Below are 26,521 nucleotides of genomic sequence, written 5' to 3'. Positions count from 1 at the left end.
AAACAAATAGATATTTGTTATGTCCTAGGGCGTCGTGGTCTAGTGGTTTATACCTAGTGGGTTAACTCTCGTCTTTCAATCTGAGGGACATGGGTTCGATTCCAACGAAACTGACAATAATGGCGTTTTTTCTCCTGCAAAACGTTACTCAGATAGTGCTGCATTAAACCCAGGTGAGGTAAATGGGTACCTGGAAGGAATTTATTCCTTGAAACGCAGCGCGCGTAACAGCTTCTCTGCTATAGGCCAGGGTAATTTGTTATGCTGTATTAAATAAATAATAATAATAATTAACATTTATATAGCGCTTAATACAACAGTTTCTAAGCGCATTGGAAAGAGAGAAAAAAAAAGAAGTAACAAAATACAGTGAGAGAGAACAGGATAAGGAATTAAGAGGACTGCTTAATGAGGTAAGATTTGAGGAGTGTTTTGAAAGATTCGACAGTGGATGCATTACGGATGGAGATGGGGAGATTGTTCCAGAGTTTAGGGGCCAGAGCAGAAAAGGCACGATCGCCGTAACGGGTAAAAGTGCGGGGTCCTAGAGAAAGTCGAAGGTGAGCAGTAGAAGAAGATCGGAGACGTTGAGTTGCAGAGGATGAGGGACAAAGAGAGATAAGATTTTGAAGGTAGGATGGGGCGAGACCATGGATGATTTTATAGACAAGGAGAAGGAGCTTGAAAATAATTCTATTTTGAACCTGAAGCCAATGGAGGGAGTAGAGAATAGGGGTGATATGTTCAAATTTCTTTGTGAGGGTTACCAGTCTAGCTGCAGTATTTTGAATTCTTTGAAGGGGGGATATACTAGATTGAGGTAAACCAGCAAGTAAAGCATTACAATAATCCAAATGGGATGATACAAAGGCATGTACTATACGTTCAGTAGATGATTTATCAAGATACTTTCTTAACTTCCCTATCTTACAAATACCCCATGATGCACAACGACAAACATTTCTGATATGCTGGTTAAGGGTCAAGTTGTTATCAATAATAACTCCAAGGTCCCTCACAGTATCTGAACCACTGATATTTCCAGCGAGAAAATCTAAACAAGGTAATTGACCTGAGCTCCTAAACCTAGGGAAAATGTAGAACGCTTACAGACTTTTGATAAAGTAAGTGTCAAGCACTATATACAGATATAAGCAAGTATAATTATTATCATTATTATCACTGTGCTACTGTCATGTCTGTAAAATATTTCTCCGATTAATAGGCGGTCGCAGGCAAGATCATCTCGAACATCAGGATTAAGTGTATCGAGACCATCGATGTCCGCGTCCAGAAGATGAACGAGCTGGTGACTTACATTAAACTCATCAAAATGTATGCTTGGGAAATACCTTTTACCAAGACAATAAGAGGTACGCTATTCTATTCTATTCTATTCTATTCTAAACACTGACGGGTATGTTGGGGACTTTGGGGCCATGAATCCCCCCCCCCCAAAAAAAAAAAATCAAATCTTCATTGAACATCTTGGCCCTTTCTCATAAAGAGCAATAACTATTGTAACTTTTTCATGATGGCAACTACCATGGTAACATGGCTCTGCAAACAATCAAAATCAATATTTTGATGGTAGTTGTCATATTGGTAAATTAACAATTGTAACTCTTTATTAAACGGGACCCCGGATTCTATGAATTGTTTATTCGCTTGGTCTGGAAGCAGTTGGGTTATTTCTTAGTCTAATCCATTTACCATTGGGTATATTTACCATTAAGTATACATTATACATTCCTTTGAAGAGTGTTTAATTAATATTTTTCGTCTGACAAACTATGAGATGTGACAGCTTTCTTGATATTGCTTGACCGAGAAGCTCTGTTATTATGATAAATATCGGAGGGCTCGAATACTACGGAGAACGTGAAAAATTATTTTACGAAGTGTTTTTTGTTTCTTATTTTACTCCTCCAAAAAAGACATTATTTCAGCTGACTGCACGTTATGACCCTCGAAACCAACTGCACACAGACCGACGACATCTGATGGGAAATATAATGCAACAATTTTTAATCCGTCTTTTAAGACTTAAAAGTCGGTCTTGTCTGCAATAATCTGTAATAATGGTCTCAAAAGCAAGTAACCGATTTACAAATGATTTCCGACAATAACATGATATTGTGTGTTGTTATTTTTAACCATATAGTAAGCATTGTAGTAATAGTTTCATCGATATCAAAATATCATTATCTATCATCTCTTTATCATTGGCCCTCCTATTTTTATTTTTTTTAGATCTACGCCGCCGAGAAAAGTCGCATTTAGAAAAAGCGGGAATGTTACAAAGCTTCAGTCTGTCGAATGTTCCCATCATTCCAAGTCTCGCTTCGGTCTTGTCTATCATCATCCACATCTCTATGGGAAACTCACTCACCGCAGCTGAGGTAAGGCGTATACCCTTTGGTCGCGAACCGGGTGGGGGGTTTACAATTTTGTCTGGAGCCTATGGGAGGGGGTCGTCTCGCCCCCCTCTCCATTCGAAGGACCAAAAATCTCACGATATCGCACCTCTTGGTATCTCCATGATTGATGATGCAGATGATGATGATCCACAGCATTTATATTGCGCCACATTTTTGTTATAATATTCATAAGCGCAGGCTCATCCAAGCTAATTATTAACATCTGCTGAAATAAGTGACTTTTGAGAGACGATCTGAAGAATTTAGTGTTGTCAATTTCACGGAGTGAAGAAGGGAGAGGGTTTCAAAAGCCAGGAGCGATGGATGAAAATACACGATCTCCATATCCCTTTAGGTGTGTGATGGGTACACGAAGAGTAACACCAGTACCAGGCGAGCGTATGCCATGACGTAGACGGCGTTGTACTATTATGGAAGTCTCATATCATGGAGCTAAACTATGGACAGCCTTGAAAGTCAGGAGAAGGAATTCGATCCTGTACTTAACTGGTTCTCTGTAAAAGATAATCTTGATAATTCTTATACATCCAGGCAGGTTTGCGAATTCCTGTCCTATGAAGTTTGAGCAAGATGATTTGGCGGGAATGGTTCGAAATCCAGTTAATATACTGTACGTTCTATGTAAAAGACATGCATTGATGCATGCGTTTGGCGATGATTCTATTAAAAGTAGGAAATATTGTTGGATAAACAAAAAAGTAAAAGCCGAGGAATTTAAATTACTTATAGAGCATCTGCAATAGACACCTGGCTGGAACTATTGTAAAATGGTGCTTAGGAAACTGCTCCCAGGAATATAACGTCTAAAACATCCCTACTGTTCTGAAGATGATGTTAAGTTATTTATACGTACATCGGTTAATAGTAGCATACACGGCATGGTTGAGTCACATGGTTCGGAAGAGATCCTATAGCAATATAAATGAGTCTCGTGTTAGGAGGATAAAATCTTGAAAAACCACTCGTGTTCTGTCTCTGTGGTTTTTTTCCTTGATAAATTGGTGTCATTGGCGTTTATTCCGTAATTTGTAGACTCATCTCTCTGGCGTTCATGTCGTTTATTGATTCAATAAAGTAAATGCTAAAATGTCTCATAGTCTTTCTTTAACTGCTTGGCTTTCTCCGCAGCCACATGCCTTAACCGAGCCGTAAACCCCAATAGGGACACGACGTTTGCTCCGGCGACAATTGCTCCGGGCTTTATTTCGTCTAAGATAGAGGTTAGGGGTAGGGTTGCAACAGGGTATTATGTAAGGGTTGGGGTTAGGTTAAGTAGAAGGTATAATTTGAGTAAAATGGCGCTTGTTTCATCTTTGTCAATATATTGTGCCAAGGATGAATCCATCGTGGGCGACTACAATCTTTTGGAGCAATAACTCATATTTTTCATTATTTCCGATTTCTCTCCCTCCCTCTCCCCTCTTCTGTCTCTCTCTCTCTCCTCATTCCATCTCCATTCCTCTTTCTCGTTCCTTCTTTCTTTTCTATTGCTCTACCTTAGTTCTTTCAAAGTCTATAATTGACATTGATGACATGGTATACAGTTTTTTTATCATCCATAATTTTTATTTTAATGGTAGGACTATCAGATTTAGTATTGTGGTCGGAATTACTCCTGATATTTGTCTATGCTTTGGAGATTGGTCTCAACCTAATATTTGTAAATTTGTATAAATATATATGTATGTGTATGTATATTTCTTTTTCTCTCTTTTTCTAATATTTACCCTTACTTTTGGCTGTTATATATCATTTCACATGCACATTTTAAAGATATTTTATATGTATAAGTTATGTACCTGTTATTTACATCAAATTGTACATTAAGCTTTATACTACTACCCTGCATCGACATTAATGCGTCATGACCTGGGCCTATCTTAATATTTATTATGTTTTGTATTGACTTTGTAAATTTCTTTCCTTTATTGTGATTTCAATAAAGTGATATAAAAAAAATGATAAAATAAATCTAGGGCTGAAGTTGGTCATTCCAGTAGGGTAGTGAAATAACAGCGGAGCAATTGTCATGAAACCAAAATATACTACCTTTTTGTATCTCTACAGGCTTTTACACTGGTGTCACTTCTGAATGTTTGTCGAGCTGTAATTGGTCCTACTCCTTTCGCTGTCCGTATGCTGGCTGAATCTACAGTAGCACTAGATAGACTTAAGGTACGTAGATCCATGTTGATCCATAGCGAGTTTTTGCGATTGTAACGGGGATGGATTCTACAACATAGTAAATCTATTGAAAATGCCTGTCAAAGCACATTGAATAACTCGTAGGTCTTTGTCGATTATGGTGAACCGGCACCCCTACGAAAAACAGCATTTGCTGAAAGGGTGTTCCATCCCACGAGTGGTAAATAAATAAATAAATAAAAAAGATCGTCCTAATATTCAGAGCTGACGAAAAATTGCAAATGTCGTTTGTCTAGAGTCACGGACGGCACTGCTGTTTGATTCACTGATTTTCGACAAAGACTGCTTTTGATAATAAATTCCCTATGTTCCCCTTTCCTTAAAAAGTGTTCCACTGCCGAATAAAGAAACAGAAAGGAAATGAAAGGGAAAGGGGCAATGTCTTGACTTGTTTTTATTTTTGGCCGTTATATCAAAATCGGCCATTAAAAAAAATATCGATTTTCATTTAGAAAAGGGATAATCCTTTGCTGGCTCACTCGTGAACATTCAATAATTTTCCCCGTATGCCATGGCGCAATGTCCTTTGCATTTATTCAATACCATTTAAAATAGGGAAAAAGAAGTCATGTCCATGGTCAACATTATCATTGTTTTTTGTGTGTATTTTTCACTAATTATGCCACTGGTCATCATCTCAAACTTTACTTGGTTGCAGTCAATTATGACCATGGAAAAGGCCAAACCGAATGAGACGCTTGAGGATACGAGTACAAACATGGCGGAAATCAGAGGAGGAGAATTTGGATGGGATTCCTTTTCATGTAAACAAGATGACACGCGAGAGGATACACCGATAGAAACCACTCCCGAAGATAAAAATCAGAATGGAATTATCAACGTGGGCTTTAGCTCTGAACCAGGTAGGCCTATTCGTCTTGATCTGTTGATGGTTGGACGTTAACATGCCATGTCTATGGTGTCAATGTATTATTGACTTTTATCTGTTGATTTGTTTATCAATTTATTAATTTATCTATCAAAATATCTATTCATTCATTGATTCTATTTACATGAATCACAAGAACATAACATCCCACCGCTGCCACCGTAATTACAAAACAGAAATAAAACTAATCTTCGGGAGGAAAATTTAGACAAAAAAAATAATGTTTGAATGTTTATACGCCAGCTTGTATTATTAAATTCTAATATTCTTTATTTTTCAAATTCCTCCCCTTCTCCCTCCCTCTCTTTCCATTTTCCTTCGATTCCCTCTCTGGATTTCTTGCGTTCTGCTAGAAATAATCAAGAATGGACTACACACTGCTGCTGATTCAAATGGGATTCATGGGCAGATATCTGACGTCAAACATCGCGATTGCAATGACATCACCAATAAATCCTCAAGTAAAATTGTACCTGTCCTTTTCGACTTGAACTTTGACCTCAAAAAGGTAATTGACCCCTCACACCACTTATGTACATATGTGTAATTTCACCTGTCTTTTAAAGCTGCATTTTTATACTTTTGGATCAAAACACGATTACGTAACTCTGTAACTTTGTATTTCTCTATCTTTGATATAATTGTCCAAAGATGTTTTACACGGGCGACAAACGGATCACCACACAATTTCTTAAACATTTAGTTTATTTGATAAAAAGGCTTGCTTTGCTACATCGAAAATCACTTTGTTTTAATTTGTCAAGCAAGTATTATCATTTGGCTGCCAAATATATGCAGAACTTTTATGTTATTACATAACATAACTTTATAAGCGATTCCACGGTCAGTCGCATTATACCTTTACGTGTCTTTTCTGATACTTGGTGCTGTCACAGGGGTGAGTCTTTCCCATTCTTTCTGTCAAGTTTATACTGTCATTTTATGTTGGCAACCGAGGCTTAAAAACAATATATACAGAAATACTGTATGCTATGCTTTGTGGACGGTCAGTCGCATTACACAAAGAAGACATGGAAACAAACTGACTAATTACTTTTTATTAGTTCTTTTAAATAAAAACACTTCTTTCAATTTCAATACCTGCAAAATGTTACTTACACATACAAGTCTCAAATAAGACATTTGAATAAGGGAAGCAACTTAGAGTTTCTGTGTTGATAGAAAATCTCCGGCCAGTCGCATTAGACTTTGTCCGACACCTCAAATTTGACATTTTCAACCCTTCCCGCAACTTATACAGTGCGTATCAAAAAGAAGTTTACACTTTGAAAAAACCCTGGGAACTAAAAAATATGCAACATGTGGGTAAATTTTTCACATATATTCTTGGGTATGGATCTCATCTATCCAATGAAAGTAAAAGTTATGACAGAATGTTACACTTGAGTGAGCACTGTCCATTTTTGTAAAGCTCGCTGAAATCTGTTTGGGCAGAAACGCTCGTTTTCACGCGGTGTCAAGGGGAAAGAGCGAAATCAAACTTACCCTGCGAAACATTTCTTATACATTTCCCTTGCACTTTAAGTCAATTGTAATAAAACGGATACTTTCAAGCATTTTGTAACAATTTTGCCACCCAAATTGAAATTTCAACACTTAATAAGCACAACCTTCACCCTTTTAGTGCCAGCTGGATCTGAGGACATAAGTGAATCTGAACAAAAGTTTTTATCAGACATCTCCAGCATTTTTCACTAAGGTTTTACCATTTAAAGAGGGTTTACATTTAATTTCTTATTTAATACTTGTTTATCCACACTTTTTTCAAAGCTTGACAATGATTAATAAAATGACAATCAAGCCTAAGCCATTTCATGTAAATCACAGCTCAGTGTAAAACAAATATCGTCACGATGGCTTTGGTGTGTGGGGGAGTGGGGTGGGGCGCAATTCACTCTTCGAAGTGTTTTGGGCAAGGAAACAAGTTGAAAAGTTAAAAGATATCTTCAAATCAATTTTACTAGCTAAATTCCACGTGTCCTTTATAATTAAGGTCTACTTTTATTTTCACATAACTATTTCAAAGTTCTGCGCAAATCATTTTTCACTAATTTTTCAAAAGTAAGTGGTGCTCACTCAAGCGGAAATATTTTTCGACAGTTATATCGTCATTTGCTTAAATGGATCTGTACCAATGTTAAAATGTGGAAAAATCTTCAGAATATTACAAAAGTATAATTTTACAGGATTTGTTCTAAGTGTAATTTTTTTTTTATACGCACTGTATATGATGATTTTCTTTATAGGTAAAATGACCTTTAGATTATCCAACTGAAAATTTTACAAAACAAACAATAGTTTTCTGTTAAATTTAAATCAAGTTAAATATATATATATATGTGTGCGTGTGTGTGTGTGTCGGCTATACATATTTCTTGATTTTTTGTGGGAGGGGGTGAGGATTGTCCTATAAGGATATGCGTAAGATTTTTTTTTTGGTGGCTTATTATGATCCCCTTTGTATTTATGAACTTCTATATGAGTTTTAATAGAAGATTTTGATCCAGATTTGAAGTAGAGCCACTTTTGTTTGGAATCGCCCTTATACTGAATTAGACTAAATACGACGGAATCAATAATTAATGTTAACTTTTCAGGGGAAGTTGGTTGGTATATGCGGACCCGTCGGTAGCGGCAAGTCCTCATTGATCAACGCCATCTTAGGTCAGATGGAGAAGGTCAAGGGCTCTTGCAAGGTCAGGGGGACATTTGCTTACGCTGCCCAGGAGGCCTGGATCTTCAATGCAACGGTCCAGGAGAACATTCTCTTTGGCTCTCCGATGGATCAGGAACGGTACGCCATGGTCTTGGAGGTCTGTAGCCTCAAACAGGATCTTGCGATCTTGACTAATGGAGACCAAACAGAGGTAATCTCGCAACCTCCTTCCTTATCAACTGTTTCACTTACTTTTGTGTAATACTTGCCGGCCCAGGGAGCGTTTCAAGAAATGTTTTTTGTATGTGTAACTGTAAACCTATGTGTGGGTGCGTGGCGGGCACGTGTGTGTTATGTTGTGTGAATGTATGTGTGCGTGAAATCTAGCTCGATTTATCAGCCATTTTGCAAAAGTAAGCCTATAAAACACAAGATGAAGATTTTTGTTTTGTCTGGAATGTCAAATAATGTGTTTTACAAGTTTCCGGGGAGACTATTAAGGAGTAAATACTAAAAATAAGGAATGATAATGTTATATCAATCTTTATAAATGGCCGGGTTTGAGTGTGCGTGAGGATCTATAATGTGTGTGACATTATATGGAGTGTGTGTGTGTGTGTGTGATTGAGCGTTGCGAATGTGTGACGTAGCGGCTTGAGTGCGGGGTGTGCGTGTAACTGTGTGGGGGTGTATTTGGGTGTGGGTGAGGGTGTGTGTGTGTGTGTGTGTGCGCGTGAATGAGGATGAGTGAGTATCATTTATTCCATTTTACGGAAAATTTATCGCCATGTTGGTTATCGATTTTGCTTGTAGATAGGTGAGCGTGGGATCAATTTGAGTGGCGGTCAGAAGCAGAGGGTCAGTCTTGCTCGGGCTGTGTATGCTGATCATGATGTTTATCTTCTTGATGATCCGCTGAGTGCAGTAGATGCCCATGTCGGAGAACACATCTTCAAGAAATGCATAAAGGGCGCCTTGAGCAACAAAACTATTCTTTTCGTCACACACCAGCTCCAGGTATAAAAAATGAAAAAGTTCGATTTTATTTCTTTTATTCATTGTATGGAATATTATTGTCCCATTTCAATACATTGGGTATTTGGTATCGAATCCTTAAAGTATTTGATAAAGGGGTTGTTTACAATCAGGGTATACCGAACTGTCTCTCATTTGACTAAAAAGTGGCTTTATCTTCCCTCAATTTTAGCGTGTGAGTTGCAAAAAAATATTTATTTATTTCAAATCGTCAGGCATAAGGTCAGTCACGTATTTCTATAATTTTTTAAAGAGGTTCAATCTCTAATACAATCTTGACTGTTCAGCCCATAGCGCCTATTTCTTGTGGTTACATGCTTAACACTTTGTTTCATAAGATGATTATATTGGCCACCCAAAATTAATAAACAAAAAACTCTTGTGGTTCATTACCAACAGAAATTGGCCTTTTAACTGACCCACGGATGTGGCAGTCTTCAAGAGGGTTGGTAGCTTGTTCCACAGCTTAGCAACCACGATAATAGATATGTCACCCGCATCAAGTCACATGATATCCAGTCATGTGAATGACAAATAATAACGATAGTAATTGATGACATTATACGCGAAAGCATTCAAAGGAATGAACCTTATAAGGAGCCCATTTACCTTACCTGGGATGAGTCCAGCACAGTGCTGGCAAATCGTTTGCGGTCGGAATTTAAACGCCATTGGTGTGATTCGAACAAAGGACCCTCCCATTGAAAACAAGAGAGTCGCAACTACTAGACAACGACTTAGCCTATCAATGATACTTCAGATTTCAATTTACGTTTCCCCATGACTCAGTACTTACAAGACTGTGATTCTGTAGCCGTAATGATGGACGGACACATCAGGGAACAGGGGACGCACAGCGAACTGATGACACAGAAAGGAGAGTATGACAGACTTATCACCACTCACTGCAGGAGACTGGAAGACATAGTCGAAGAAACGGAAGACGAGGAAGAAGATGATGATGACGAAGTGTTCCTCTGCCCTCCTCAAGCCAAAAGGTACATGGAACATCCATAAGGATTTTTTTCTGTTTAAATCGCCAAATTGTTTTTTTTTAAGTTAAGGTACGTCCAAATTGTTCATTGAAATTTTAGGGCGCCAACTTGACCTTTTAAGTTTGGGTTCGTCAATTTGTCCATAGACTCCAAATGATCTTAAAATTAGTGGACGACATGTTGATCTTAAATCAATGGGCGCGGTAAGGGGAAGGGGTCTGTGAATGATAATATGATAGTAATGTTTTTATGATTTTCTTGTCGCTTTTTGATCAACATGAACTATTATTAAAATTATGCAGTCTGTATGATAACTACTTCCTATATATTATATGTAAATACGCAGGGAGCACAGACGAATATCGTCTACCACTGTAGCACACAACACTAACCGTAGACGGATATCATCTACCAGCATCAGTAACTTTTTAAAGAAACCAGTGCTCACACGAACCAGATCATCGACATCTAGTATCAGCAGCTTCAGCAGCTTCGATGATGGTAACATCAACATTGACCAGGAAGGTACGATATTGTGTTAATTATTTATAGTAGTAGTAGTATAGTAGTAGTAGTAGTAAAGTAGTAGTAGTAGTAGTAGCAGCAGCAGGAGCAGCGGTAGTCGTAGTAATAGTAGTACAGTAATAGTAGTAGTAGTAGAAGTAGTAGTAGTACTACTACTACTACTAGTACTAGTAGTACTATAGTAGTCGTAGTAGTAGTAGTAGTAGTAGTAGTAGTAGTAGTAGTAGAAGTAGTAGTAGTAGTCATAGTAGCCGTAGTAGTAGTAGTAGAAGAAGTAGTAGTAGTAGTAGTAGTTGTAGTTGTTGTAGTAGTAGTAGTAGTAGAAGTAGTAGTCATAGTAGCCGTAGTAGTAGTAGTAGTAGAAGAAGTAGTAGTAGTAGTAGTAGTTGTAGTTGTTGTAGTAGTAGTAGTAGTAGAAGTAGTAGTAGTAGCATGTGCGTCAGCGCCAGAAGATTATCTTTTATTGCTGGGGGGAGGGCATCTACCCCCAAACACAAAATATAATCCTCTGTGCTGAGGGCCTTGAGCAGTAGTATGGTATGTGATAATATCAGCCAGTATCGATGTTATGATCGTCAACTCATTTAATTATTTAGTCAAGGGACACGTTCCATGAACCAAAGAGCCACTGATGTTCATTCAGTATTATTACAACCTTACTGAGAATTGGACTAATAGTAGGTCAAGCCTAGACGAAACGGCAATTAAACCAAACTGTTCGTAGGCCAAAAGTGTTTTTCAATGTGGTATAGACTCTCTGGGAAATAGACCAACTACTGTTAGACCAATTGAATATAAACAATTAACCTCACAGGACATCTGACCACATCAGAAGAACGATCCCACGGTTCACCTTCGGGAGAAGACTACCTTGGTTACATCAATGCCATGGGAGGCTTCTTCGCTCTTTTCTCAATCCTCTTCACTTACATCGTCGTGATAGGAATGCTGACAGTAAATAACTGGTGGCTAGCTTATTGGATTGAAAAGAGTAACAACCGACCGGTGAGTGCATGACAATTTTAATGATGATAATATGCAACATTTATTAAGCTCTTACTGCAATATTTCTGAGCGCTGTATGTGCCTACTGTTAAACTGGCTGTAACACGGCTACTCTGATCAGGCGCCTGAGCATTCAAATAATTTATTCATACCGGATACCCATTTACTAAACCTGGGTGCAGAGTGGCAAATGTAGATTAACGCCTTGCCAAAGGATGTGAGTGATGTGGTGGCCGGGGTTCGAACCCCGGACGTTGTGGTTCAAAGTCCGGAGACATCCACTGAACCACAACACCTCTACACGATAAACGCCTTATTGCCGAAGGACGATAGTACTGTGGTGGGATTCGAACAATTAATGTCTCACAGTGTGTTCACACTGTGGAACTCAGTGTGCATTAACATTTTAACAGTGTGAATAATATTTTCGCATTGTCCTCTATGTGAGCACTCACACTGCTCGTGTTCACAGTATGAAATTTTCTTTACACTGTTATATTTGAGCATTTTATCAGTGTGAATCACATCTTAACACAGTTCCCACTGTGGAAACACTATGTGACACAGTGTTCTTGAAAAGTGAAAGATGATCCATGTACCTGGACGCGAGCTTTCTTTGTCAATTTTTCTTTCGGCACCACATAATTTATTTATATTTAAAGTCTTTGAATGAGTTAAGATATTTTTCAAAGTCTCGTCTCAATTTCAAACCAACCCCACTGGGAGGAATACAGTGTCACAAAGTGTGATCACAGTTTGTTCACATATTGGGACTATGTGAAAATATTATTCACACTATTAAAATGCTCAAATTAAACAGTGTGAAGATATTTTCACACTTGGACACCTCGACAAATGTGACTGTTCACATCGTATTCACACGGTCGAATAAGTGAATATGTCCTCCACATTGTTGAAATTCTCAGATTTAACAGTGTTAAGATTTTTTCACACTGTTGACACCTCGACAGTGTGACTGTTTGCAGCGTGTTCACATAGTCGACTATGTGAATATGTGATCCACACATGTAAAATGCTTAAATTTAACAGTGTGAAGGTGATTTCACATTGTGTTCCACACTGTGACACACTGTGGGACAGTATGTTCTTTTAGTAGGGAATAAAGGAAAGACAATCTGCCAATTTAATTTTCGCTCTTACTCAGATTCGAACCCGCAGTCGTCGAATTTGATCGGTCATGCTGGCGCTGGGGCGTTAGTCTATAGGCCTACATGTACCAAATGCCAAACAGAGCGCTTGAAAAACTATGATAATCTTGACAACAACATTATTTTCCCCATTTTCTATTACCATATAATAAATTATGCACAGTATAATGAGACGGTAGACGGGGAAGCCCCAACTTTAGTGAACGATCCTAACCTCTGGTTCTACATGCTGGTGTATGGAGGAACCCTGCTTCTAATATTTATCGTAGCCGCCTTTAAGAGTGTTATCTACATGAAGGTAAATTATTTATTGAAATTTTAAAATATTCTAAAATTCAAAGTGCTCTAAATTTAATTGGACGATGTCTACATATCTTTTTTTTTATAATTGATTAAACATATGTGAAACCAACGATATTGTAAAGCGTCAATCTCCCAGTGAATAAGAAAAAGTAACAGTAATTTACCATTTACATATTGTTTAAACATTTAAATAAATCAAAGGTTTAAATCTCCTAACAAAATAAAGATTGGTAGAAATAATAGTAATTTATCCTCAGTCGTTGATAGAACACTTACATTAAAAAAAACGTTTTTGCAATTAGGGACAAGTTTATTGTCATATCTAACCAGCTTTTGAAAATATGATAAAGTTTAAAGAAAGCACTGATATCTCTGACGAGCGGCCGTGCGCCAGCAAGATCTTTTTCTATATATCACATAACTTGATTTTGTTTATAATGTCTCCTCACTTTTTTGAGTTATTGTATCGTTCTGTAGAATTGACGTCATAGAGGTTTCCTTGATTTCAAGTTTTTGATATAATGTCTTTGTTTATCTTCTTTGCTTTCCTCATAGTTTACATTAAACGCGTCATCCTCGTTACATGATAATCTATTTCGATCGGTCATTCGAAGTCCAGTCAGCTTTTTTGATACCACCCCTACCGGACGAATTCTAAATAGATTCTCCAAAGACATAGATGAACGTAAGAAGACTTAACTGTAGACTGATTTCTTGTTGTCCGTACATTCATCCGTCTGTCTCGTTTGTGATAGATCAACTTCATACTTGGTCCATGTATTTATATTTGAAGGGAGGTCATCTGATTAGATTTTCGGGTAACCGGGTCAACATTTAAAGAACTTCTTGAGCTTGACCACGGAATGTGGCAATCCTCAGGAAAGATGGTAGCTTGTTCCACAGATTAGCAACAACATCATTGAAATCAATATCACTAGCACGTTTTTTGTAGAGACGAAGATGTCCTTGTATTCTTTTTTGTAAAGGGATATTTTCTTACGTAATAAGACTGATTAGATGAACATAATTTAGTGAAATCCTGGAGTAAAATAACCATGAAGATTGCGTTTATTATCTTTGCATGGTAGGTTACGGTACAGTCAAAATTCAAGTTAATATAAGAAGTAAATGAATTAATTAAAAATCAATTCTTGAAAAATCATTTTTGATTCGTAGTCGATGTCATGCTCCCAATCAACATGGAGATGAGCCTGAACTATCTCCTTACGATCGTCGCATCGTTGATCACCATCTCCATCGTCTTCCCGTATTTCATCTGCGCCGTCATCCCTGTCGCCCTCGTCTTCGCCCTCATCATGGTCTTCTACCGCAAGGGCGTCAACGACCTCAAGCAGTTGGAGAACCTGAGTCGATCACCTTGGTTTTCCCACATTGGATCTACCGCTATGGGTCTACCCACCATTCACGCCTATGGAAAGACCAATGACGTCATTACGAAGTGAGTCCTGTCTTTGCGTGCTCAAGAACCGTTCGGGGGTTTATTAACAACCTAAAAAGGTTCCAAAGTGGCTGTTTAAAGGTAATTTACAGCATTTTAGGGAACCTTCCAAGTTTCTAATTCGGGAAAGCATAGGACCCCCTAAGAACATTTTTTTTCCTAAGAGTATTCTATAAACTAACCTCTAAGAGCATTTTTTCCTACGAGTGTTCTATAAACTAAGTTCTAGGAGCACCTGATAGTAAACTGTTACTCAGAAACGGATGTTGTCCATCACCTCTAATATTTTCGTGACTAACAGGCCTTGTAAATTTTAGCATATAAGCTCACATGGTAAGTCATCACATTACTTTCTCAGACCGACAATACCCGAGGCAAACCAAATAGTTTCTTTTCCAAGAAAACTTTGTTAGCTGCGCCCAAGAGAACTAACTGTATCATAATATTTCCAGTGCTCTTCACTCTGAGAGCTACTGGCGAAACTGTCTGAGAAACTGAATAGTCTGACTCCTTGATTTGATATCAAACAAATATGAATGTAATAATGAAAATGCTGATGAAACAATGTTAATGACGGCACAAAACTGGAAGAATGTTCGATTCATTTTCATTACAGATTCGTTGATCTTCTGAACACGAATGCTTACCCTCTGATGCTGTTCAGGATGGCAAACCGTTGGGCTGGAGCAAGACTTGAGCTTCTTGTTATTTTTGTAGTCACCATTACGAATCTTCTGGTTGTTCTCTATCACGGAAAGATACCGCCCTCAACGGCTGGTTTTGCTGTCTCCTACGCAATGCAGGTACGTTTTTTTTCTGTCCGTCATCATGCCTTGTTTTCACGAGGCTCAGGAAATGTTTGCGAAGGTTTGCAAGGACGCGGATATAAGAACTTCGCAAAGCATTTATATTTTAGGTCATAAAATTGCCCAAAATGTGCGCTCAAATAGGCCTATTTTTTTTTCACAAAATTACTGGCAAACGAAAAGCAATTACAAAAGTCCTTGCAAATCTTTACAAATTTATTGTGAGTCCCTTGAAAAGCAGCAGCAGGCTTAATACACCCACTTTTTTCGGTTCATTGAAGATGTTAATGGTAATAAACGATACACTGACTGTACCGGGTGACTTTTTATAACACACTTATGCAATAAATCAATTGTAGTTATTGCCACCTTTGCGAAAAATAGATGATAGTGACAAGGATGAAGTTTATAATTATTCCAGGCAGGGGTACTTTACCAAGAGTACCAAATGAGTTTTAAACTAATAAAGGAGATTAATTTCTTAAGGTATTTGCATTTATCATTTCATTTATACGCCATTGATTGCAACATTTCATTATTTTGAATTATTCATTTTTTTAAATCAAGCTAAATCAAAATCAATTTGATTAAATTTAATTATTGTTCTTGTCATCACAGCTTACAGGAATGTTCCAACTTACAATGAATATGCTGACTGATACGGAAGCACGCTTCTTCTCTGCTCAAAGGATAATGCAATACATTAGGGTAGGTTTATGACTGCAAAATCTACAGAAACATATCAAAACGCAAATTTCAAACACACAACATATTCCAATTTCACGACAAGTTACAAAACAAATTACAAAGTGGGTGATCATTCAAAGGGCCACTCTGGAAAGAATATCCTGCAAGTTGAGGATAAAATGCTACTAATTTTCGTTTGAGATCCCTCTTATATTAATCAATTCTAAATTTTAAAATAGTTGTTACCAAATGAAAATAATCGTTAGTATTATTACGATGATGATCTTGATTATCATCGTCATCATCATCATCTTAAATTACTGTAATTATTCATGTTATTATTATCATTATTGATATTGTTATTCTTCTGATCATTATTGTTTAATGTTGTTATTATTATTGTTGTTGTCATGTTAACATTAAAATTAATGTTATTATTGTTATCATAATTATTATCATCATCATGAATATTATTTTCATCATCATCGTAATAATCGTAATCGTTGTTTTTATTATTTTCTATAAGGACAATTAATTGAAACGTTTGCACGCCACCTCACAAAAGTTACGAAATTTCATGCTGATTTGGGCAAAATACACCCATTGGGAATGGATGAAAGAAACATTTTTCTAATGATCAATGCCAATAAATGTTATTGCTTTTGTATAAAGGATCTCAAACCTGAGGCCTCAGAGACCACCCAGACGAGTAGGCCAGAAAAAGAGTGGCCGAGCCAAGGAGAGATTCGATTCCATCACTTCCGGATGAGATACCGGGAGAACCTACCATTGGTCCTCAAGAATGTCACCTGTAGCATCCGAGGAGGAGAGAGGATCGGCATCGTGGGAAGGACTGGATCGGGTAGGTTGTTTACGAGCGACTTTACGGACGACTGCTGACCCTTTTTTAAGAGCTAAATCAACACCTATGGAAATTTTGTGCATATCATTTACCGCAAGAAAGGATCACCAGTCGTTCGTAAAATCATGAAGCTATTAATAGCTTCATGGTAAAATCGTTTGTAACTTACGAGCACCTTTATGAAACACCCACCAGCTTAGAAATCCATAGAAGCCACCACGTAGGGGGGACGTGTCCCCCCCTAGTCCAAACAGTAGGGGGACACAATATCGAATTCCCCCTACTATTTGTGGTCATTTATGATGGTGAGAAATACATCATTCAAAATCGAAATAAAACATGTATTTTAGGACGAGATGGCCTCTCTTTTGGGATGACAACCATTTTATTTTGCTTGCTTGTCAAATTTATTTTCGTCGAAATGACCTTAAATTTTGGGTGATAACCTTTTTTTGTCAAATTTTCCAGCCCCTTGTCCCCCCTACCTTTTGGGAGAGATTTCCGCCCCTGCAAGCCACCAAGTTTCACTATCAAGAAAAGAAGCAGAAAGGGAAAAGGGTGAAATACATTGTTACCTGATGTCCAAATCTATCAAAAAAAAAAAAAAAAAAATTCTATCAAACACGTCAAAATTTTTGCTTCCTTCGTTCACATTTTATTTTAAATAGAAAATTTACCCCATACCTCATGTATGTCAACCTCAAATGTTCCTAATAAACAGGCACTGGCACCCACCCTATTTTTGTGAAGAAAAGATGAGAAAATGATTAAAAAGAAAGATTGAAAGGATCAAAAGAAAAGGTCGTTTAACTCGTTCAATACCTTAAAATATTCAATCGAAGAAGAAACACTGGCGCATACCTTCTGTTTCATCTGCACCACCCCCCTGTCAAAATACTTTTAGTGCCCTAACCCGTGAAAAAGGTGTATCAAAAGTTGGTCTCGTTCCGTCAGATGTGGATCCATGAATTTAGAATTGGGGCAGAGAATATGAAGTTTTTCTTTTCTGGGCTATAAAGAAAAACAATACCATATTGAACCACGTTCTTTTAGCGGTAAATTTCCAATTCGTATATTGCCAACTCGTCCGTTCATCAAGTGGTTTCCCTTTATTTAGTGTGATGCCATTTCGTCCATCAACATTTCGTCTAACAACCATTTGTCTAATAATCACTTTGTCATATCACCGCTTCGTCTATAACAATTTCGTCTCATAACCAGTTCTAATACCCATTTTCTTTTTATTCATTTCGTCCAATTTATATTTAGTCCAATTAGACCAAATGTTATATGAACTAAATGGCTATTGGACCAACTGGATATTAGACGAAATGGTGAGTGGACGAAACGGCAATTAGACCACGTTGATAGTGGAAGAACTGAAGGTAGAACAAATGATAATAGATGAGTTGGTAATTGGACGATTTGGCATAAGACCAATTGGAAATACAGAAATCGAGACAGTGTCAGATTCAGGATGTGATTACATTCATAACAATTATCAAATATAATTTACTAAAACGTGTTTAATTGTTCGTTAATCTCCCAGGGAAGTCGTCTTTAAGCGTCGCCTTGTTTCGTCTGGTTGAAGGATGTGATAAAGGCTCGATATCCATCGACGGGGTGGACATATCAGGACTTGGTTTATTTGATCTTAGGTCTAAGATGTCCATCATTCCCCAAGATCCAGTTCTATTTATTGGTACAGTCAGGTAAGTGTATGGTTGGCTAAACATTTAGTAGGATGGAATTTTCTGAATGCCCGAACACCCAAAGGCAATTCCGTAAAATAATCAACCTTTTTGTACATCCAACCCCCATTTGTCTCAGATTTTACATCACTTCATAAACTGCATGACCAAGTCATGGTCCATTACAGACTGTCAAAAGAACAAGAAATCAGAGACAGAAAATTTCATGAAGGTCCCCCTTGGGGTCGGACGTACATATCTTATGGAATTGCCCCCGATCAGGATAGCCGTACTAAAACCTGGGATAGAGTGTGTAGTGCTTCGAACGAAGCACTATACATACAATATATCATATTTCTTTTATTGCTAATACTATTTTGATTATCATTATCATCATTATTTCATACTACTGTTAATATTATTTTTATTACTATTACTATTATTAATATCATCATTATATCTACTACTTTTATTATTATCATCATCATTGTTATTTATTATAATGAGAAATAACGTTGTCTCTCGTATTTGACTTATTTTTGTTACACGATTTTGTTTATTTAGGTTTCCCTTTCCTTCATGTGACATCAACCGGAAATTTATTCATTTTCTGTTATTATCACATTTAGATACAATTTGGACCCTTTCGGTGAAAAGAGCGACAGTGATCTATGGCAAGCACTTGAAAAGGCCTACTTGAAAGAGAAGGTGTGTATAGTTTAGTGTCATGTGACAAGACAGTCATGTGACAGATCACCTGTGGCACGTGATACCGCGAACTACATTCTGACCCAAGAATCAGACCACTGTATGTTCGGTGAACATACAAGACAATATGCGGTTAAGTCTAAAATTTGATACAGAATAATAGTAATAAACATTTATTGTATAATCTGACTTGATTGTAACATGCCATATATAGATGATATTTTATTTACGGTCGTATTTCAAAGCAAAAATAAATGCTTGTTGGCTTACACCGCAATCATCACTCTGTCGTGAAAATAAAAAAACATGCTCAAAATCGGCCATGATTAAGTTTGGGTACGTTTCGTGTCATTTAATGCATTTCAACAATTTTTAGTGATTACAAAAGTTTTTTTTCTACTGTTCAGATTAGCTCGCTGGAGGGTAGTCTTGAGGCACCCGTCACTGAAGGAGGAGACAATTTCTCGGTTGGTGAGAGGCAGCTGATGTGTATGGCGAGGGCGTTGCTTCGGAATAGCAAGGTAGGACATTGTATGTATATGGAAAGCCTAGTGTGTGCTGAATACATATCCCAGATTTCAGAGATTTTCTTTGTATTTATGATTTCAATATAAGACGTAATTAATCCTACACCTTTATTGAAAAAAGTGTAAATCTATTTCATTTTCCTCGATTGGTGTTAATGCAAATAAATACCATTTTATCATGAGTATTTTGATCTCATGTTCATTTTCATTGATAAAATAATAATTTTGTGTTCTGTTCCATTTATACACCAAAAAACCTTACGTTCTTTTTCATTTACATATTAAACAGCAAGACTTTTTTCTCTCTTACGTGTGTTTTTACGCTGTCTGGAGGTCACATACTTTCTTAAAACTTTATTGGTGAATTTATGGTCCTTTCTCTGTCTTCTGTGCAAGAAGTTCTCACCTTGGTGTTTTTATTAACTCTTTTATTATCTCTCACAAGACACTGAACAAAATTTATTTTCCTTAAAAATGTCAGATATTGTTCTTGGACGAGGCAACAGCAGCAATCGACACAGAAACGGATAGCTTGATCCAACAAACAATAAGAACAGCGTTTAGTGACTGCACCACCCTTACTATAGCCCATCGGCTGAATACAGTACTAGACTCAGATAAGATTCTAGTTATGAAAGATGGAATGGTAATTAGCCTTTTCTCTCTAATTTGTATGTGTTTGTCTTTGTAGTTTATGATGTTTCCTTACTCTGTATTTTCATGGTGAATGCAGTTTGTTTAACTGCAAAGCGCCTTTGTAAAGCTGTTTGCTATATTGTTTATTTATTCATTTATTCATTTTTTCATTCATTCATTCATAATATTTATACAGGATGAAAAAGAAAATCGATTTCAGCAAGTGTGTCAAAACTAAACAGTACCGTACAGTATTAAATCACTAAAACACAAATAATAAATAGTGTGTGTGGGGGAGGGGTGTATATGGACCTGGAAGTGGGGACATTTCTTGTGTTTTTAACCCATCAACCGGGGACATCAGACAAAGGGACGTCCCCTTTCCAGATAGCCATGCCGATTTTCTTTTATCTTACTTCAATTACACTCATATAGAAAATGCAATTTTTTTCATCCCCTAGATCGGTCAAACTCATGTTCTGTGTGTAGAAGTAGGACGCATCCCCAATTGAAAATCGTGCTGTTTGGTACCTATTTTATCCAAATATGTGTCTGTTAGTGCAGGGATGATATTGACATTTGTGTGTGGGTGGGTGTGTGTGTTACAGCGCACACACACGCCCCCACTTTCCAGGGTGTTTTTCCTCTGATACTTTTGAAAGTGGGTGTGTGTGGGTGTGTGTGTAATACAGAAACATTAGAAACTGAATAAATATAATAAAAAGTGGAGAATATTTGGCTGTAATGAACAATTTGAGGATTAAATGAGGAAAAATGAAATAAGTGAAATAATTATGTCTATTTTTTTATCGCCCTATACAGGTTGCAGAGTTCGATTCTCCGGGAGCTCTCCGTGCAAACCCCAAATCCCTCTTCAGCGGAATGTTATCCGCAATAGCAGCTGAAACTCAGGACACCTAGTGCAAAATAACTTCTCAGGACAAATGACGTCACAATGCAGTGTTACCGTTCTAGAACATTTATACTGCATATTATTTTCATTCAACACAGACTGTTTGCTGCACGATTTGCCAAAGTTTATTACATGATAAACAAAGAATGTGATATTACTCATGCCTTTAGACAATTTGTAGAGTGCACAGACTCACATAGCCATGTCGCGTTGATAATTTTAGTCTCGATTTGATTGCAATAGTGTTGAAAGAAATCCGGATTATCATTTGTCTTCCTGTCGCCTGGAAGCGCGGGAATCAAACTAATGGGGCGTTGCTAGGAACATGCAATTAATCGCAAGTCAATTTTAGGTTCCTAAGATCAATTGAAAGTCATGCATTTCATTGCAAATTTGCAGTTGATTGACGGTCTACCTATTGCATCAACTAGTATAAATTAATTTGCTTTACTTGAAATTGATCATTCACTTGTAAATTTGCAACTGGAATTTGCAATTGATTGCATGTCTCTTGCATCACCCAAGCCATCTTTAGATGTTGTATATTTTACTCGTAAATAGATGGAGCTAGCGCCGGATCTATTTATAATGTGTTACAAGGAGAATTAATTAATATGACGTGGGGTACTTTGTTCGACGATGATATTTACAAATCAATTCACTTACATCAGGTTTAGAATGCGTTCATCACCAATGTACAGTGCGTCCCAGTGAAAAGGAAACTGGGATTCGGACATCTTTTTTTTTCTTCAACGGTAAATTAATCATATTTCATTTCATTGTACAATTTAATTATTCCTCTAACATTTTGATTTCTAATATGCGACGAACACATCAAAATCTGATTGCGCAGAAAAATTGGAAAAGATTGGTTCGTGATATTACAATCGTTCTTATTCGACGAATGGCTCATTAGCATTTATTTTGTATTCTTTGTTAAGATTCTCTCACTGATCCCTGAAATGAGAGGGATTCAGCTTAACACGTGATATTCTGCGCAAATCGTTTCTGATAGGCCTCAATATTTATTGTTTGTAGTCTGCCATGCGTGAATTATTTCTTAAGCTGTTGGGCTTAAATTAAAGATGACATTCCAATCTTACTATATTCATATTAAATACATGTTTGATAATTGTGAAATATATCTCTGAAAAGGTTTTTTTTTGGTGGGACGCACTGTATGGTATCTTTTCAAAGGTACGTCTTGTTTAACTATCGTACGTCTCTGAAATATGGGGAAAATGAAGACCCAGACATATCATATCATAACTTTATGTTTGCCTTGTTTGCCTGCAAGCCATCTATACATTTTGCATGAAGAACGGTTTGTTGTGCGGACACCACATCTCAGGGGAACGTTTCATAAAGCTGTTCGTAAGTTAAGAGTGAGTTTAAGAACGACTGGTGATCATTGTGGTAAGTGATATTTCACCATTGATTATTAAGCGCGTAAGATGGATAACCCGTCGTTCTTAAAGTCGCACTTACGAACAGCTTAATGAATGACCCACATGCAGTCCAAGAAAAAAATTTCTCAGGTATAATTATACCTGTCTGGAAGCTTTGCTCAGACATTACCACTACCTCTTAAAGTTCTACTTTTAGTACTTTTATCAGCTGCATGCTTGACATTTGAAAATTATATTATCATGTGACCTCAAAGTATAGCGACAATCACTGTATCAATGTGTTTCCTATGTAAGCAGCTTGGCGTTATACCAGCAAAAAGCTGTCCTGTCGAGTTCCTACTTGGGTTACCATAACAGAAACAGAATTAGAAACAGTATTGTCAAAAAATAATTTTACATTTAACGTCAATCCTGATCATTTTGTTTTACATGGCTGTCACTTTGATAATTTTCACAACAGCGTATGTTTGCGATGAGTATACCGCAGTACGAACTTGTATGCGACTTGACAAATAAAACATGCACCAATCTTTTTAAAAGTTTTCATGCGTCATTAATGGTGAAATAATGACGCGAACTGCGGGAGGATCCGTCAAATAAGAGATGTGTGAAATGCAGCTAAAGTATGGAATTACAATTCTCCAGATACTAACTGATATTCTTTTAATGACAATGAAATTAAAGTAAAGATATTGACGTGTATATTTTTGTAATAGTAATTCTTTGGCAATATAATATTACAATAACATAGGTATATTTACCAAGGGAAGCCACTTCAGTTCTGAATACTGTTCTCCCGATGGGCCCTGCTATTATTATTACCCGGCTTTAGCTGGGCTGCCTAGGTGCTCAAGCATTCAAGGAACATCTTCCTACAATTTCTTAGCCACTCCCCACAAATATACCTACCATCAGTACAAAACCTTTGTGCTAAAAAACCAAATCATCTTCCATTAGTTATTCGGTGTTATATTAGACAGTGGATCTGGATATTCAATAGATTACTTGGATTAAGCTGATAATTATGACGTGTTGAATTATTGTTTAAGTGGCCCAAATATTGAATAGTTTGTATTTGTGTGCAGCACTTTGTAACCGAAAGGAAAAGACGCTATATGAAGTGTCTTGGATTGGATTTGATAGTTTTGTGTATTCTTTGTGATGTTTCTGTCCCCTTTGTAGTAACTGTATATTGCCAAACTTTGATTGTTTAGTATTCTGAATGCAAATGTAAATGTAAAACCTTTATAACTTACATTATACCTTGATCCCACTGGAATGTGATCCGTAACGATTGCCCTTTCATGGCTGATCGGATTTTGTGGGAGCCAATCAAAATTTCTTTTACAATAAAAAAGATTGCCACGACTGACCTCAAGATCTTATCAACCCTGACACGATCATTACGATTACATCACGATTTAGATACGATTTCAATCGTGACCCCGAACCATGACAGTTGGAAACAGGTATTACGTATCTCTGCAATTCATTGCAAACTTCATTTTCCAACTAGAAATTGCCAAACTTCAACTCGATCATTTTGTAAGTTTTGAACAAATATAAATTGAGGTTTTTTTCTCCATTTTTTTTATTTTGGTTGTACCGTCTTTCAATGAAAAATGTATTGTACTGACATGAATTAATTGGAAGATATATCTTTCATACCCTTTCCTTGTTTTCAAGCATTTAATGTACAAAATGTAAATAAACTTTGTTTAGCTTTCATAATTTGACAATGCTGCTTTTTTATATACCTATCTGGTCTTTCAGTGACTAAAGGATATTGCCAAAATTCAGCTGATTTTCTTGTTGCATATATTTTTTTAAACTGCCATTCAATGCAAACTTTCGTCTTTCATGTATTTATTGAAAATGTTAAAACTTCTGTATTCTAATCATTGTACAAACTTGTTTTACAGTAATGTTATGATGTTGTGTAAAATGCTAAATTTGTCAAAAATTTTTGAAAAACTTTTTCATTCGGTCATTTATATTTAACCGTCATTTTAAGCAAACCTTTATCTCGAATTTAATTATTGAAAATAATTGGATCTATTGTATTCTTATTGTACAAATATGTTATTTCTGAATTACCAAGCCTCCGATGTGTCGTACCTTAATGTGTAAATCGAGGATCTCTTAATTTTTACTTGTGTTTTTGAAACATTTCGATTGTGACTGTGCCATGGACGAGTGATGATCTATAGTGGCAAAGTCGCTGATCGGCAATCAGTAGATGGGAGGTTCAAATCCAGCTGATTCCTAGATTTTTTCTGACGTCTTTTTAGATCTATTTTACAGTAATATGCTATCATGTCATTTCATGCAAGATTTGTATTTTGGTGAATAACTGAATTATTTGTACTTTTCTATGAATCTTCTATGAATACATATTTTTATATAAGCTCAACGGGTGCAAAAATTCTTTCAAACAATTACTAAAAAAGTCAAATTACATTGATTCACATGTGCAATTGTAAAAGAAACTTTTTTCAACATTTTTATTTTTGTGCACATTTCGTCATTTGAAAGTAGCTGGATATCATATACGTGTTACCCATGCTAATTATTTCTTATTTTTACATCGAATAATTAATATACATTAATGTTGTTAGATATTGGTTTTGTAAGACTCAATGCATTATCAAATGTCACTCCATTATGTGATAACTTGCATAACGCAAGAATTAATATCTCAGGTCGAAAATGGAAGTCGTCAAATTCTATTGGTTTCTATTTTATCAGCAAATGTCATTAAAGATGTTTGTAATGGCAAAACATTAAATTATGTCTGCTTGATTTATTCAGAGTTATTTTCTTTATAAGATTTGCTTTCCATGTATCATATTGTCATAGTATATTCAGGTAAGAAAGATTTTCTTTATTTACCTATATTTTCCCCAAAATACATTGAATTAGAGGGGTAATATAGGGTAACATAACGAATGACTTTGGTTTGCCCTTTTCTTCGTCGGCTTCCAATTATTCTTTTCTCCTCTTTATCTATTCAATTTTTTCACTCCATGAAAAGTCATTTTGCCCCTGCCCCAATTTTGTAACACCATCATAACTTAGTTCCATGTCCTACTGGTTAATTAGTGTTGATTAACAGCAGAAATTCCACACATATTTATCACTGGAAATATGACAGCCCTACCTTTGAGCCCTGTTTCATTTATAATTATTTATTTCCCAGCCAGTGGCCTTATAATGAGATATTATATTAGAATATTCTATTAGAATGTTAGAAAAGACATGATTTACATTTTGGGGAAATATAAACAGTACTTTTGTCATTATGTTAATTTGTATAAGAAAGCTATCAATCTTGATATCCCTGATATTTACAAAAATGGGATATTTTGAAGTAATATAGCTAATGGTTCATTGTTAGATGAATATACAAGGATTGGTGGACATGTTGTTGGTATACCCAAAACCGTTGTCAATAGAAGAATATACTTATACAAATTTCTGGAATTGTCTTTGAGCTAATACGAAATGGATTTTACGTAAGAAAGTGAACGCACATAAAATTGCAGTATTTATGCAACAAAAGCTTTTATCTCAGTATTT

General features: G+C 36.5%; 1 protein-coding gene across 1 annotated transcript in view; it reads left to right on the top strand.

The window, feature by feature from the left end:
* The window catches only part of LOC135156988 (ATP-binding cassette sub-family C member 5-like), a 47,302-nt gene extending 21,574 nt beyond the window's left edge, over nt 1–25,728 (top strand). The window contains exons 9-29 of the mRNA XM_064111241.1: nt 1,226–1,373; nt 2,254–2,402; nt 4,509–4,616; nt 5,305–5,509; nt 5,889–6,043; nt 8,154–8,423; nt 9,026–9,229; nt 10,037–10,245; nt 10,589–10,767; nt 11,582–11,772; nt 13,105–13,239; nt 13,800–13,929; nt 14,421–14,703; nt 15,320–15,506; nt 16,128–16,217; nt 16,869–17,058; nt 18,608–18,770; nt 19,379–19,457; nt 19,865–19,978; nt 20,466–20,630; nt 21,443–25,728. Coding sequence (XP_063967311.1) covers nt 1,226–1,373; nt 2,254–2,402; nt 4,509–4,616; nt 5,305–5,509; nt 5,889–6,043; nt 8,154–8,423; nt 9,026–9,229; nt 10,037–10,245; nt 10,589–10,767; nt 11,582–11,772; nt 13,105–13,239; nt 13,800–13,929; nt 14,421–14,703; nt 15,320–15,506; nt 16,128–16,217; nt 16,869–17,058; nt 18,608–18,770; nt 19,379–19,457; nt 19,865–19,978; nt 20,466–20,630; nt 21,443–21,541 — 3,453 coding nt within the window. The 3' untranslated portion in view covers nt 21,542–25,728. The remainder of the gene's footprint in view (nt 1–1,225; nt 1,374–2,253; nt 2,403–4,508; nt 4,617–5,304; nt 5,510–5,888; nt 6,044–8,153; nt 8,424–9,025; nt 9,230–10,036; nt 10,246–10,588; nt 10,768–11,581; nt 11,773–13,104; nt 13,240–13,799; nt 13,930–14,420; nt 14,704–15,319; nt 15,507–16,127; nt 16,218–16,868; nt 17,059–18,607; nt 18,771–19,378; nt 19,458–19,864; nt 19,979–20,465; nt 20,631–21,442) is intronic.
* The last annotated feature ends 793 nt before the right edge of the window (nt 25,729–26,521 follow it).

The sequence above is a fragment of the Lytechinus pictus genome, chromosome 16, assembly GCF_037042905.1.
Source record: "Lytechinus pictus isolate F3 Inbred chromosome 16, Lp3.0, whole genome shotgun sequence".
Classification (NCBI taxonomy): domain Eukaryota; kingdom Metazoa; phylum Echinodermata; class Echinoidea; order Temnopleuroida; family Toxopneustidae; genus Lytechinus; species Lytechinus pictus.
The sequence above is the reverse complement of the archived record's forward strand: the minus strand, read 5'-3'. Positions and strand labels throughout refer to the sequence as shown.